Source organism: Lolium rigidum, chromosome 5 (assembly GCF_022539505.1).
Source record: "Lolium rigidum isolate FL_2022 chromosome 5, APGP_CSIRO_Lrig_0.1, whole genome shotgun sequence".
Lineage (NCBI taxonomy): Eukaryota > Viridiplantae > Streptophyta > Magnoliopsida > Poales > Poaceae > Lolium > Lolium rigidum.
The window spans coordinates 168,405,746-168,421,220 of record NC_061512.1 but is presented as its reverse complement, the minus strand read 5'-3'; the positions used below and the strand labels follow the sequence as shown (position 1 = coordinate 168,421,220).

The 15,475-nt window shown below is 50.3% G+C and overlaps 1 protein-coding gene across 1 annotated transcript; it reads left to right on the top strand.

Moving 5' to 3' along the window:
- The first annotated feature begins 902 nt into the window (after nucleotides 1-902).
- LOC124653930 (nucleobase-ascorbate transporter 2-like) lies at nucleotides 903-5,107 on the top strand. The gene is made up of 13 exons (XM_047192988.1): nucleotides 903-1,028; nucleotides 1,115-1,212; nucleotides 1,309-1,485; nucleotides 1,611-1,711; nucleotides 2,145-2,220; nucleotides 2,750-2,994; nucleotides 3,075-3,171; nucleotides 3,265-3,351; nucleotides 3,567-3,625; nucleotides 3,708-3,799; nucleotides 3,874-3,951; nucleotides 4,111-4,271; nucleotides 4,675-5,107. The coding sequence occupies exons 1-13, from the start codon at nucleotides 935-937 to the stop codon at nucleotides 4,885-4,887; spliced, it is 1,578 nt and encodes a 525-aa protein (XP_047048944.1). The 5' UTR covers nucleotides 903-934; the 3' UTR covers nucleotides 4,888-5,107.
- The last annotated feature ends 10,368 nt before the right edge of the window (nucleotides 5,108-15,475 follow it).

Sequence of the window (15,475 nt, the reverse complement as noted above, 5' to 3'; positions counted from 1 at the left end):
GCAGGGCGACAAATCCGACATTCTGCGCAGCCTTCCACCAACCAAAATTTACTGCGCACGCACCCCGACGCGCCTCTTCTGTTTTAACTTCTGAGCCGAGGCCAGAAATTGAATTATAACGGTCTAATCCATCCCCATAGCCGTTTCTAATCCCTCCACAGCTCTTCAGTGGCACATTAACCATGGGGAAGTTTCCTAGCGAGAGTGTGAGAAAGGGGACATGATGCAGAGTGAGAACTGAGAGAGAGAGAGAGAGAGAGAGAGAGCAGATGCCCACACTCATCCCTCGCACTCGCTCTGCGCCTTTTTATGGCTGCCTCTTTTGACCTTTTCCATCTTTTTTCCTTTCTTCTTCTTTGATACATCCCACATCACTACTAAAGCACGTTAGCAGCAGCATCAGAACCGCCTTTGTTTGCTTTCGTCCTCCTCGGCGAATTTTGCGGTTGCTCACGTTCGTGTCCCCCCGCCCCATCTGAGCGTCACTCTAGCTCGGCGTTTATCTGCCGCATTGCCGCTGGTTTTGCAGCTCCCCGGGGTTTGCCAGGTCGATTTGTGCCTTGGTTCTTGCAATCTTTGAGCTCTTTGTCTGCGATTGATGGTCCGCCGCTCAAGATTTCTTTAGGTGGCATCTGTCCCAGCTACTCTGCTCGATTACCGATTTGGTCAGTCTTGTTGTGCTACTAATCAAGGAATCGGTAGCTCAAGATAATTACTGTTCTCTCTGCAGATTGATAGAGGGTTTCAGGCACACATATTTGGGAGCTTAAGAGCATTCGTCTGGCTCGATCTGCTTACCCTTTAGTTTCCATCTTGCCCCTGATTTACACTCTAGCAATTATTGTGATGAGTTCTTGAGCACCTTTGCTGCTTTCCCCACCGTTTCAATCAACCCAATTGTTCCCCTTGAGCAGAGGAAGGGTTCGATTGAGAAATGGCTGAGGTGAAGCCTGAGGATATGGTCCATCATCCACCCATGGATCAGCTGCAGGGGTTTGAGTACTGCATAGACTCTAATCCTTCTTGGGGTCTGTGTCATCTCATATCTCAAGTGTTTGGTATATTTTATCCAGTTACATGTATTGCTAATCTTGAACTTTTGTTGGTGTTGCAGGGGAGGCAATTGCTTTGGGATTCCAGCATTACATACTGTCCTTGGGCACTGCTGTGATGATCCCCACAATGTTGGTTCCTCTTATGGGTGGAAATGATGTGAGAATCTCGTCCTTGGTGTTTCATGTCGTTAGACTCATTGGTTAGTTTGGTACAACCTATTCTGACTGAAAAATGTTTGGCTGATTCTCAAAGCATGACAAGGCAAAAGTGGTTCAAACACTGCTATTTGTCACTGGGATAAATACACTGCTCCAGACACTATTCGGCACTCGCCTTCCCACTGTCATTGGCGGTTCATATGCATATGTTGTTCCGGTCCTCTCCATAATCCATGATCGCTCGCTCACACAAATAGCTGATGGCCATACTGTAAGTATGCAGTAATTTTTCTACATTTTCTATTATCTTACAACAAGATCCATGGCCTAATGCGCCATCACACAAATGCAAATATTCATGTAACTTATTCATTTTCTGTTCTTTTCTGTCTCCAGAGGTTCGTGCAGACAATGAGAGCCATACAGGGGGCATTGATAGTCTCGTCAAGCATTCAGATAATTCTTGGCTATAGCCAGCTGTGGGCAATATGCTCTAGGTACAAGGATTTCTCACTTCTTTCCTTAACTTATGTATGATGGATTTTTAAGTCCAAAAGTTCATACAATTTTTTTCTTGACTTGTGTCAGAATTCGAGTAGTGTGTTAAAATCATGTACTGCACCAGGCAGATTATTTCATTAAATTTCTTGTGCGTTAACATGACATGTTTACACGTGTTCATATGCTGGACCCCCTTTGCAATATATGAATAATTTTATTGATTTTTAATATACTGTCCTAGCCCCTCTGTTATCCATCCACTTTATGTGTCCATCAGTTTGAATGGTGGGCATCACTTTAGGTAAAGTCAATATGCTCATATGTTAATCAAAAGGTGAGCAATATATCCAAAAGTTGCTGGAACATGGATACTATCTTCGCAGCGACGACAAGAATAAGAACATTAACAGTAGGATGTGCATGTTGCAGGTTCTTTAGCCCACTTGGGATGGTTCCAGTGGTTTCATTGGTGGGGCTTGGCCTTTTCGAGAGAGGATTCCCACTGGTAAAAGCTCTAGTGGACTTACTTTTTCTCTGTACAAAAGAATATCAGTCACGTTGATATTTGGGACTCATCACACTGCAGAATGTGACCCCAGAAAATCTTATGTTGCCTTGCCATTTTTAAACGTTTTCTCAGCTGCATGGCCTATCTTACTGTTTGATGATATAACTGTTGATTTATCAAAGTTTATTTGGAGCATGGATCTATTACCGTTTAACACTCGCCGATAGACAATTTATATTGATTGTTATGTTGCACGTAGTACCAATACATTTGTTTCTGGTTTCGAATATTTTAAAAGGTTCCTGGAGTAATCTTTAATGCACTGAAAATATGTACCTGTATTTGAGTTTGCCTGTACACTTCAAAAGTTAAATGGCATCTATTAAACATCAACTATTCATCTTTACCGAGGCAAAATCTTCAAAGAACTTGACCATTTTTCTTTATCTGCGAAAAACATCTATCACCATGGTATTTATGTTGCACTATACTGAGTTCATGAGCTAATTCAGCAAAAAACATTCAGATTGGGAGCTGCGTGGAGATTGGCCTGCCGATGCTTATCCTATTTGTTGCTCTTTCCCAATATCTCAAGCATGTACATGTTCGGCATGTTCCGGTTATGGAGAGGTTCTCAATGCTGGTGTGCATCGCTCTTGTCTGGGTCTATGCCCACATTCTAACAGCAAGTGGTGCGTACAAGCATACTGCACTTGTCACCCAGATCAGTTGTCAGACAGACCGTTCCAACCTCATCTCTTCCGCGTTATGGTTTGTAAACTGGCATGTACTTGTTCATTTTTCACATCCATATTTATATATCTCTGTTATAATATTTTTACTCTCATAAGGATAAGCATTCCATACCCATTGCAATGGGGCCCACCAACATTCAATGCAGACCATGCATTTGGCATGATGGCCGCAGTAATGGTGTCTCTTATAGAGGTACCATGACATCCTCGTGGAAGACATGATGTTTCTTTTACTCAATAAATCTTTTATCCCTCTGATTTTGTTGAAACTATTTGAGTTCTTCAGACAACTGGTGCATTCAAGGCTGCTGCCCGGTTGGCAAGTGCGACACCCCCACCAGCATATGTTCTGAGTAGAGGTATCGGATGGCAGGTTAGTGGTTATATTCTTCTAGCCTCTTATAGAGCTGTCAATATGTCCCATGCATGAATATCAAATAGAATTATCAGTGAATTGTTTACAGTTTCACAGATTTTCAATAATCAGTTAATCACTGCTGATGTTTTTTGAAGTGGAATGAGACTTCATAATGCATGATATTTGACTGAGTAATGTTTCTCTTTCTGCTCAAATATTTGTGCATTCAGGGAATTGGTACCCTACTGGATGGGCTATTCGGCACTGGGACTGGCTCTACGGTATCTATGTAAGTGCATCTGAGTTTGCATTCACAGATTGTTCTGTAGTGGCATGCCTAATATTATGCAGAAACATTGGATGCAATGCAGTGAGAATGTTGGTCTTCTAGGATCTACAAGGATTGGTAGCAGGAGAGTGATACAGATTTCTGCTGGTTTCATGATCTTCTTCTCCATACTAGGTAACATTTTTTTCTAGCCGGGAACACAAGTTCACGTTAGATTTCCCAGATATCTGAACCTGTCATGATTGTAGGAAAATTCGGAGCACTTTTTGCATCCATTCCTTTCACAATATTCTCTGCCATATACTGCGTTATGTTTGGTATTATTGGTAAGTATCCTAACAGATGAAGTGAAAGATGTTTTTTTTACTACCTCCGTTCCAAATTGGCCTTCCAAAACATCTTATAATTTTGAACAGAGGAAGTAGTTTTTTTTAGTTCTCATAGTTTTGACTGTACAACTGATTTTTTCTTTGTTGTGTCTCCAGCGGCCGTGGGGCTATCCTTTCTGCAGTTCACCAACATGAACTCTATGCGCAACCTCTTCATTGTTGGTGTTTCACTCTTTCTTGGCTTATCTATACCGGAATACTTTTCTCGGTATATGACGAGTTCTCGGTCAGGCCCAGCACACACAAAGGCTGAATGGGTTCGTAACATCACTATCTTACATTTCAATTTTACAAGTTTTGGAGTTAATTGGGTTTGATCCCTAGGATCCCTTGCACCTCAATTTTTTAGCATGGCCTCCCACAAGTCTACTGTCGCAATTTGAATTCGAATTGACAATCAAAAACAAAATCTAGTGCCTATCACAATGCATAAGACAATCTTAAGTGATGGCAAAAAGTTGTGGTATTTGAAATCGCACAATTTAGTATTTTTTTCGGCTTACTTTACCAGCAACTAGCTTGCACAAAAGCAACATTGCACAAAGTTCACGAGTCTAATCTAAAAAAGGTTTTATCTTGTTATCTCTATGCAGCGGTCCTATTTAGCATCCTTTATCATTAGCTGAGATTGAAATTTATCATCCCTGTTCCTTAATGCAGTTCAACGACTACATCAACACCATCTTCGCGTCGCCCCCAACTGTCGCTCTTATTATTGCTGTACTCCTTGACAACACGCTCGATGTCAGAGATGCGGCAAAGGACAGGGGGATGTCATGGTGGGCGCGATTCCGAACATACCGAGGGGACAGCAGGAACGAAGAGTTCTACACCCTGCCATTCAATCTCAACAGGTTCTTCCCACCATCTTGAGCAGAAGCTTCCAAGGAACGGGTAATGCATTCAAAGCACCAAAGGAAGCAATCGTTGCATTTCAGATTTGCAGTGTCGTCTGCCTTTGATAGAGTAGATGAAGAGAAGATAAAATGAGGATGCCGCTTAACTTAGTAGCAAGGATGGAGGAATTTTCCTTCCAGTTGTCGATTGTACATAGACCTTAGTTTTTGAAATCAAGAATTTTGAATTTGCTCTATGCAATACTAGATTTGCTTTATAAAATTAGGAAGCTTCTTATCTACCAATCTCTGCACGAACCAAGGAACTAAGGAACATACAAATAGCAATTTTCATTTCTCTCAGATATCAAATTCCCTTTTTATTACCTTATATTACACTGCAACCACTTAAAAATGGTTGCTATTTTTTTTTTTTTGCGAATTAACAAAGAGTCCCGTGCAACTTCAAAAGAAAGAAAAATAAAAAAATCATAATTACAACAGCTAAACTAATATATTCTTGTATATTCTTGAGCGTCTGGCTAATCAGCATGCCATTCTCCTCGCATGGTATGGTGATGACAACGACGTGATGCGCGCAACAGCGGTATGATGGCCGCATCCTCCACGCACGGTATGCTGATAACGTTGCCGTGGATCTCAAAGAGACATCAAATTCATGAAACACCGCATATTGATGATAAGACACTACTAGGAAACATGCTATCGACGGTGCACCTATGTAGCTTATTCCCGGCGCACCAGAACCCGCCGGTGGGAATAAGCCGGTGGTAATGGCTTATCAACAGGCTGGTGCCGGCGGTAATGTTTTTCAGAATTCAAAAAAAAAAAAGGATCTCGATCGAGATTTGGTCGTTGCTCAGTAACCATGGGCACCGTGGTTGTGGGCGCCAAGCGGGTGTGTGGGGGGAGGGGCAGGTGGTCGCCGGAAGGGCTGATGGAAAAGAGATGGTCGTCGTCGCTGGAGGAAGGCCCGCCGGAGAGGAGATGGTCATCGTCGCTGGAGAGAAGGTGGTCGTCATCGTCAGAGGGAAGTTTGCCAACGTAGCCGGAGGGACAAGCTCGAGCTCGCCATCTTGGATCCGGATGGGAAGGAGAATATGGGGCGCCGGAGGAAGAAGGAGAAGAAAGAGGAGGAGAAATTAGAAACATGGAGGAGGAGGAGGAGGAGGAGGAGAAAGTGAGAGCGAAGGACACGGGTCTGTTACATATAGAACTAGCTAACCACCGGTGCACCACCCTCTTAGGTACGCCGTCGGTATCTTTGGATTTTTTTCATTTTCTGTTTTCTTTTTTGATTTTGGGGAATCTAAAAATTGGCCAAACGACCGTATGCAACCACAAAATTGGCCAAAATTTTACGTAAATACATTTTGATATTAAAAAAGTTTTTCATCAGAGGTTGAGGTTGTATGCAACCAGAAATCCCGTTTTACCGAAGCATGACGCCATTTTGTAAAAAAAACTCGAAATTCATTACTTTTGCTAAAAACTAGATCACACAACACATGGCCATCTCGATAGATTTTGTTTTTTTTTTGAAATTTCTATCATTTTCTTTTATTTTTTAAAAACTGAAAAGGCGCACCACCATATTGGTGCGCCGGTCGTAATCAAATTACCCTCGGCGCACCAATATGCTTGTGCGCCGGCGGTAAGGGGGCTGCCATTTTTGTGTGGCCTCAACCTGGTCGACCATTACTCCCGGCGCACCAAATTTGTGGTACGTTGGTGGTATTTCGGCATCACCGGCGCCCCTATATAGTGTTGCACCGACGGTAAATAGCACCACCGTACCTAAAAGTTAGCGCGCCGGCAGTTACCTTTTTTTCGAAATGGGTTGCCCCAGCCTCTGCATCGCAATGATGCATACGGCCGCTTTTATTGAACAAAAAAATCCAGTCTTACAAAAGAGCGTGTGGGAAGAGCAAACCATTAGCTCCGAACGAACCTTTAGCCCACGGCCTCGACCACCTCGCCAGCCACTTGGACCTGCCATGGATTCGCTCGCAAGGGTTGTAAGAGAGGAGCTAGGGTGGAGGTTGTACAACAGCTAGGGTTGTGAGGAGGGGATGAGACAACCCAACGTGCGGCCCTCTTTATACGCTGGAGGCTGTCGAGGGCGCGACACGCTTGGCAATGGCATTGGTTTCATTGGCAGAAGTAGGCGACGACCGTTCGGCAGGCGAGGCATCGGCATTAACGTGGTGCAGACTGCCGAAACAATGTCGTCTCACTAGTACTGGCACGATGCTGAAAAGATGCATCGAGTAAGGTGTCAAGGTAGGATCCCTGTGGGATCTCACTTTTTGTGTAGTTTTCCTTTTCTAGTCAAAGTTTTCTATCAAAATTTATACTAGAAAATGCAAAATGTACTACAAGTGGGACTTAGGTGAGATCCCACTTGACAGTTGACAGCCTAGCATCGAGTTAGGTCACTGCCATGCGGGTCCGTGGGAGAAGCGAGCGGTCACACGACACGACAGTGCAGTGTCCGCCGAGATGCATCTGAGACGTAAATTTAGGTTGTGTTTAGGCGAACAGGCTGATCACTATGCGTCGAACCGCCGAACGAAGGTACAGACACATGTTTCGACCGTCCATGGCAAATGCGTCTATTTATGTCGGACCGTTGAAAATGCCTTAACTACTATCAAACCTCAGTTTTAAAAAAACTACTATCAAACTTCAACTAATAACCAATCGCCTGTAGTTTTTGTAGAAAAACCGATGCACATTCAGTTACTACTGATTCAGCTGCATCAGGGCTGAAATTTCATACGAGCCAACACGAACCACAAGCAAACACATACTGCAAAGACTCAACGATTGCATATTGTTGAGATACATATTCTTGCATATCCGGACGTGTATCTTCTGTAGTTATGTATAGCGATACATATCTTTGTATTTATTATTGGGCCCGCCTCCTTCCTTGTATAGTCGAGGACGTGGCCTATATATGTAACGCCATATGCACCCAATCAATACATTGTGAGTTGCATCCCTTTCTACATGGTATCAGACACCTACCGTTCCTAACCTAGCCGCCGCGCCCCTCTCTCCATGCGTGCGCCGCCCCACCCTCCAACCCTAGCGCCGCCGCCCTTGTGCCGCCGCTGCGTGTGCTCCTCCTCACGCCGCGCCGCCGTCGCACCTGCAGCCGCCGCCGCGCCTCCCTCCCCAACCTCGCGCCGTCGCCGTCGCCGTCCCCTGCGCGCGCGTCGTCATGTCGTCGCTCTCCAACGGCAGCAACCCCTTCGCCTACAACCCATGGACGGGGGTCATCTACGCCTACATCATGCCGGTGCCGCGCCCGCCGACTCACCAGGCGCACTTCACCGCGACAACGCCCTACGCCTCGGCCTTCACCACCACGCCGCCGTCCTACGCCCCGGCCTACCACGCCGCGCCCGCACTGGCTCTTACGCCGGTGGCGGCTAGCCGGTTTATGGACACGGGCGCCTCGTCTCACATGGCCGCTCACCCGGGTAACCTTTCCCATTCTTTTCCCACTTCCACCGAGTCTCGCATCATTGTCGGTAACGGCGCCGGTCTTTCTATTTCTCACATTGGTTCTGCTAATTTTCCTTCTACTCCACTGTCTCTTAATAATGTCCTTGTGTCTCCCCAGCTTATTCAGAATTTAGTCTCTGTTAAAACTCTTTCTCGTGACAACTCTGTGACTATTGAATTTGACGCGTTTGGTTTTTCTGTTAAGGACGCCCGCACCCGGATGGTCCTCCATCGATGTGAGAGCCCCGACGATTTGTATCCGGTGATGTCGCCTTCCACCCCTGGCGCCGCACCTCGTGCTCTCTCCGCGAGGCGTTGATCTTTGGCATGCTCGTCTTGGACATCCCAATGCCAACACGCTTCACCAAATAATGAGGGGTTTTTCGTTTTCATCTACTAAACAGTCTTCACATAGTTGCGAAGCATGTCGTCTTGGTAAACACGTTCGTCTTCCTTTTAGTCAGTGTTCCACCGTCGCGTCTTTTCCTTTTGAGTTAATTCATAGTGATGTATGGACCTCTCCAATCCCGAGTAATTCTGGTCTTCTTTATTACCTAGTTATTCTTGATGATTTTTCACATTTTGTATGGACGTTTCCCCTCCGTAAAAAGTCTGATGTCGCCACCACTCTCACAGCCTTCTACGCCTATGTTTCCACCCAGTTCGGTCGCCCCATCCACGCCCTACAACCGACAACGGAAAAGAGTTTGACAATGTCGCCGTCCGCACCCTACTCTCCTCTCACGGCACTATTTTCCGTCTAACCTGTCCATACACGTCCCAACAAAACGGCCGCGCCGAGCGTATCCTCCGCACCCTCAACGACTGCGTCCGCACACTCCTATTCCACAGCCATGTTCCCCCCACCTTTTGGCCTGACACCTTAGCCACCGCCACCCTCCTTGTCAACCTTCGTCCGTGTCGTCCCCGCTGGAACTATGCACCTCATCACCTCCTTTACGGTTCCCCTCCATCCTACGACGGTCTTCGGATATTCGGTTGTCGTTGTTATCCTAGTATCGCCGCCACCACTCCTCATAAACTCGCCCCTCGTTCCGTTCCGTGTGTTTTCCTCGGTTACCCGGCTAACACCAAAGGCTACCGCTGCTATGATCCGGTTTCTCACCGCGTCATCACCTCCCGGCACGTGTACTTTGATGAGCATTGCTTTCCTTTGCACGAGAGACAGGTGGTCGCCACTCCTCCTTCGACTACCGATGGTCCCGGCGTCGACCCCCCGTAGGTCCGCCGGCTGCAGTGCCCTCGAGCTCGGACTCGGGCACTGCCTCGTCGTTCTCCGCCGCGCCCTTCAGCTCTGGCTCGGGCACTGCCTCACCACCCTCTGGTTCACCCTCGAGCCATGTCTCAGGTGACCCCACGTCGACACCCGCGCCAACACCTGCGCCGACGCCCGCCTCGACGCCGCCTGCGTCGCCCTCGAGCCTCAGCTCGCCGGGCGACGCCCCTTCGCCGGGTTCATCCGCCTCGACGCCGCTTGCGTCGCCCTCGAGCCTCAGCTCGGGCGCCGCGCCGTCTTCGCCGGGCGACGCCTCGCCTCCGGCTCCTCCTCCGCCGGCCACGGGGCCCCTCACGCGCGCCCGTGCAGGGATTCGCGTCCCGAGCACGCGGTACCCCTCGGACGAGTACGTCTGCACCGCATCGACTTCCGCGCCTTCACCATCCACGCCAACGCCCCTGCCCGCCTCTACCCGGGCTGCTCTCCGCGACCCGCAGTGGCTTGCGGCCATGCGGGGACGAGTTCGACGCCCCGTAGCGGAACCCGGACATGGACGCTTGTTCCCTGACCCCCTCACGCCAACATCATCACCGGGAAGTGGGTCTTCAAGCACAAGTTCCATCCGGACGGTACTCTCGACCGTCACAAGGCGCGGTGGGTGGTTCGTGGCTTCCGCCAGCGTGCCGGCGTCGACTACACCGACACCTTCGCCCCGGTTGTCAAGCCCGGGACGATCCGCACCGTCCTTCAGCTCGCGGTCTCCCGTGCGTGGCCCGTGCACCAGATGGACGTCTCCAACGCCTTCCTTCACCGCCATCTCGAGGAGCGGGTCTTCCGCCAGCAGCCCACGGGTTTCATCGACGGCGCCCACCCCGACCATGTGTGCCTGCTCTCGCGCTCGTTATACGGGCTCAAGCAGGCCCCACGCGCTCGGCACCGGCGTATCGCAGCGTTTCTTCACCAACTCCGGCTTCCGCTCCACCCGCTCCGATGCCTCGCTGTTTGTGTACAACAATGGCACCACCACCGCGTGCCTGCTGCTCTACGTCGACGACATCATCTTGAGGGTTGGCTCGACGGACCTCCGCCGACGAGATCACCGAGCGTCTTCGCACCGAGTTTGCCCTCAAGGACTTGGGGCCCCTGCACTACTTCCTCGGCATCGAGGTCGTACGTCGCACCGACGGCTTCTTCCTTCATCGCCGCAAGTACGCCCACGAGCTCCTCGGACCGCGTCGGTATGCTTAATTGCAAACCCGCGACCACGCCTGTCGACACGAAGTCCAAGCTCTCCGCCACGGATGGTTCGTTGGCCACAGACGCGTCATTTTATCGCTCCATCGTCGGTGCCCTACAGTACCTCACCTTGACCCACCCCGAGTTGTAGTACGCTGTCCAGCAGGTGTGCCTTCACATGCATGCTCCGCGGGATCCTCATTGGGCTGCGGTCAAGCGGATCCTCCGCTACATTCGTGGCACCATGGACTTCGGCCTCTCCCTCCACGCCTCCACCGCCACGGACATCGTCGCCTACTCGGACGCCGATTGGGCGAGGCTGCCCCGACACGCGTCGCTCCACGTCCGGCTCATCGCGTCTGCTTCGGACCTTCGCTCATCTCCTGGTCATCTAAGCGACAACCCACGGTCTCTCGCTCCGGCCGCCGAAGCGGAGTACCGGGCTGTTGCTAACGCGGTTGCCGAGGTCTCTTGGCTGCGGCAACTCCTCGTTGAGCTCTCATGTCCTGTTGCCAAAGCCACCGTGGTCTATTGCGACAACGTCTCCGCCGTCTACCTCTCCTCCAACCCGGTCCACCATCGCCGCACCAAGCATATTGAGTCTGGACATCCACTTTGTTCGGGAACAGGTGGCCCTTGGACACATTCGAGTACTTCATGTGCCCACCTCCCAACAATTTGCGGATATCATGACCAAGGGTCTTCCTACGGCATCATTTGAGGAGTTCCGGTCCAGTCTATGCGTTCGACCAGGCGACGCTTCGATTGCGGGGGGGTGTTGAGATACATATCCTTGCATATCCGGATGTGTATCTTCTGTAGTTATGTATAGCGATACATATCTTTGTATTTATTATTGGACCCGCCTCCTTCCTTGTATAGTCGAGGACGTGGCCTATATATGTAACGCCATATGCACCCAATCAATACATTGTGAGTTGCATCCCTTTCTACACATATCAAAGGGCCATCACCAGAGGCCAACGTTGGATTGGTACGGAACAGTTTGGTAACATTTTAACAAACTAGTCTCAGTTTCAAATGAGATATAAGAGCATCTTCAGCCGCGTTCCCCAAAGCGTCCCCTAAAATGCGCTGGATTGAGCGTTTGGGGGACGTGTTTCGTTCGTGCCGCGTTTGGGGGACGTCGCTCCCCAGTCACGTCCCCCAAACAAAATTTCGGAAATTTTAAACTTAACAAGATTCGATTAAGATTCGTCCAAACTTACATAGATTCGAACGAAATTTGATTAAATTTAAACTAAACCTAATCTAGAACCACTTGCGGCGGCCGGAGGCGTCGTAGTACTGCTGGAAGTTGTACATGTCGTCGGTGACGACCTCCTGCTTGACGCGCTCGTCGACGGGCTCGTCCTTCACCAAGCCGCTTGGTCCTGCCTCGCCGTCGTCGGAGAGGTCCACTAGCGGCTTGCCGGAGTCGCGGATGGACATGGAGATCGCCGCGTCGAGGTCGCCCCTCCAGGCGTCCTTGTCGTTCATGGACGCCAAGAACGCCGCCCGCAGACACAGGCGGTCCTCGGGATTGTCGCTCGCTGGCGATGAGCCGCTGCTGCACCGCTCGTACTCCGCCGGCCAGCGCCGCCTGCGGCCGGTTCCTCCGGCTCCTCCTTCACCTCCGGCTTCGGGATGAGGAGGGCGCCGCCACGCCTCCCTTGCTGCCGCGCGGCCATCGGATGCGCTGCCGCCACACCTCGTGTTGACGGGCGTCGCCGGCTCCTCCTTCACCTCCCGTTTGGGGACCGGTGTAGGGCGCCGACCGTGACGACGAGGACGGCGTCGATCGCGCCCGGTCTCGAGGAAGAAGAGTGCGAGGAGGACGAGTACGTCGTCCTCCTCGGCTGCCATTGAGGAGACGGCGGCGGTGACGACGGCATCTCCAACCTTGGAGCGCCGTTGCGGATGCCGCGGATGACGTTCTCGAGGGTGCGCCCCGGAACGCCCCAGAACAGGGCGCGGCCGTCCTTGTTGCAGCTGTTGGGGCCGCCGACGAGCCCCTCGGTGCTGTGCATCTCGACGTCGTACTTCGCCTTGAAGTACGTCGTCCACCAGGCGTCGTTGTTGTTGGCCGCCCACGTCGGATCCAACCGCTCCTCGGCGGTGAGTTGAGCCCGACGGGCCTTGATGGCGTCCCTCCATTGGTCCGTGCGAGGCTTCGGCGGCGGCGGAACGCCAATGCCGTTCACGGCCATCTTCCGGCCCGCCGTCGCTTGCGGCAGCCGCATGTCCGGCGGGGACCGGATATCGGGCGTTGTACCGCGCTCGATGACCCACAAGTATAGGGGATCGCAACGAGTCTTCGAGGAAGTAAAACCCAAATTTATTGATTCAACACAAGGGGAGGTAAAGAATACTTATAAGCCTTAACAACCGAGTTGTCAATTCAGTACGCACTGGAAAAGCACTAGCAACGGGGGTGATGTGAAAGTAGCTGATGATATGAGAGCAATAGTAACTGAGTAACACGGCGGCAGTAATAGTAATATGAGAGCAATGGCACCAGAAAACAGTTGACATGTAGAACGGGTATATGATGATGAAAGATGGACCGGGGTTCCCAGCTATCTACACTAGTGGTAACTCTCCAATAACAAGTGTTGGGTGAACAAATTACAGTCGAGCAATTGATAGGATTGAAATAGCATTTAGACAGAATATCAAGATCATTAATCATGTAGGCATGTTTTCCAATAATAGTCGTACGTGCTCGCAATGAGAAACTTGCACAACATCTTTTGTCCTACCAGCCGGTGGCAGCCGGGCCTCTAGGGAAACTACTGGAAATTAAGGTACTCCTTTTAATAGAGTACCGGAGCAAAGCATTAACACTCCGTGAAAACATGTGTCCCTCACATCACCGCCATCCCCTCCGGTTGTCCCGATTTCTGTCACTTCGGGGCCTTTGGTTCCGGACAGTGATATGTGCATACAACTTGTAGATACAATCTAAGCAATAATATAAAGCTCAAATCTAAGATCATGCCACTCGGGCCCTAGTGACAAGCATTAAGCATAACAAGATTGCAGCAACAATAACTTCATAAACTTTGTAGATAGACAATCATAATGTAACAATCCATCGGATCCCGACAAACACAACACCGATTACATCGAGATGAATCTCAATCATGTAAGGCAGCTCATGAGATCATTGTATTGAAGTACATGGAGGAGAGAATACCAACTAGCTACGGCTAGAACCCGTAGTCCATGGGGGAACTACTCACGGAGCATGATGGAGGCGGTGGCGTTGATGGAGATGGCTTCCGGGGCACTTCCCCGTCCGGCGAGGTGCCGGGACGAGACTTCTGTCCCCCGAGTGGAGTTTCGCGATGGTGGCGGCGCCCCGGAGTCTTTCCGGAGTTTCGTCAAGAGTTTCGGTGTTTTTAGGTCGAAAGGGATTTTATAGGCGAAGAGGCGGCGCGAGGGGGCACTGGGGCGCCACACCACGAGCCGGCGCGGGCCCAGTGCCAGGCCGCGCCGCCCTATGGTGTGGTGGCCCTCTGGCCCCTCTCCGGCTCTTCTTCGGTGTTCGGACGCTTCCGGGAAAAATAGGAGGTTTGGTCTTCGTTTCGTCGAATTCCGAGAATATTGCCCGAACAGCCTTTCGGAACCAAAACAGCAGAAAACGGAAGCTGGCACTGTGGCATCTTGTTAATAGGTTAGTTCCGGAAAACGCATAAAAACATTATAAAGTGCAAGCAAAACATGTAAGTATTGTCATAAAACAAGCATGGAACGACAGAAATTATGGATACGTCGGGACGTATCGCGCGCCCACGCCTCCCGGCACGGTGAGGCTGCCGCGGCCGAGCCGTTCGCCGCGCGCGATCTTGCGGGAGGACGAGCTCGACATTTTGGCGCGGCGAGCGGAAGATGCTGTGAGGGGGAGGCGGCGGCGACGAGATGGTTTGTGAGCGGTGAGAACTGCAGGACGCCTTTAAACAGCGGCGGCAGCGGGTGGTTGCACGCAATAACGCCGGCGCGGACAGCCACGCGGCCATGCACGACGAGACGCGTCCCTGCGTCGCCTGGGAAAACAAGGACGCCATTAACGTCGCTTGACCAAAGGTAGGCGACGGGGTTTTAGGCTTCCAAGCCACTGACGCGTCGGGCCCGCGTCGATTCGCCTCGCTTTTCGTTGTGTCCGGCGTGCCCGGAGCGTCCCCTGTGGGACGGGGACGGGCTCGGGGCGCCGGACACCGTATCGGGACGCGCCGGACAAAAATGGGCTTTGAGGGACACGGCTGGAAGCATTTTTTGGTCCGGCGCGCCCCAAATCCCTTTGGGGGATGCGACTGGAGATGCTCTAACGATTTTGTAAGCTAATATAATGCGAAGCCTGGAAATTTTTATAGATGCTCAATTACGATCGCTTGTGTTCCCTTGAATTCGACCTATAACAGGTTACTCCCAATTCATTATTCACTATATGACTTCGTATGTAAGGCACAAATCATGAAGGTTTTTAGCACATGATAATGCCACATTGTCGAGCAAAAGTGGGAGATGACAAGAAATTTCTCGAAATATGGAGTACATTCCTTCGATGACCCTTACTATGTTATATATGTTGTGTTGGAATTTAAATCACAAA

Coding starts and splice junctions, on each gene's coding strand:
- LOC124653930 (XM_047192988.1), top strand. CDS start 935: ATGGCTGAGGTGAAGCCTGAGGATATGGTCCATCATCCACCCATGGAT. Junction 1,712..2,144: donor CTGTGGGCAATATGCTCTAG/GTACAAGGATTT, acceptor TGCATGTTGCAG/GTTCTTTAGCCCACTTGGGA. Junction 3,352..3,566: donor GTAGAGGTATCGGATGGCAG/GTTAGTGGTTAT, acceptor TTGTGCATTCAG/GGAATTGGTACCCTACTGGA.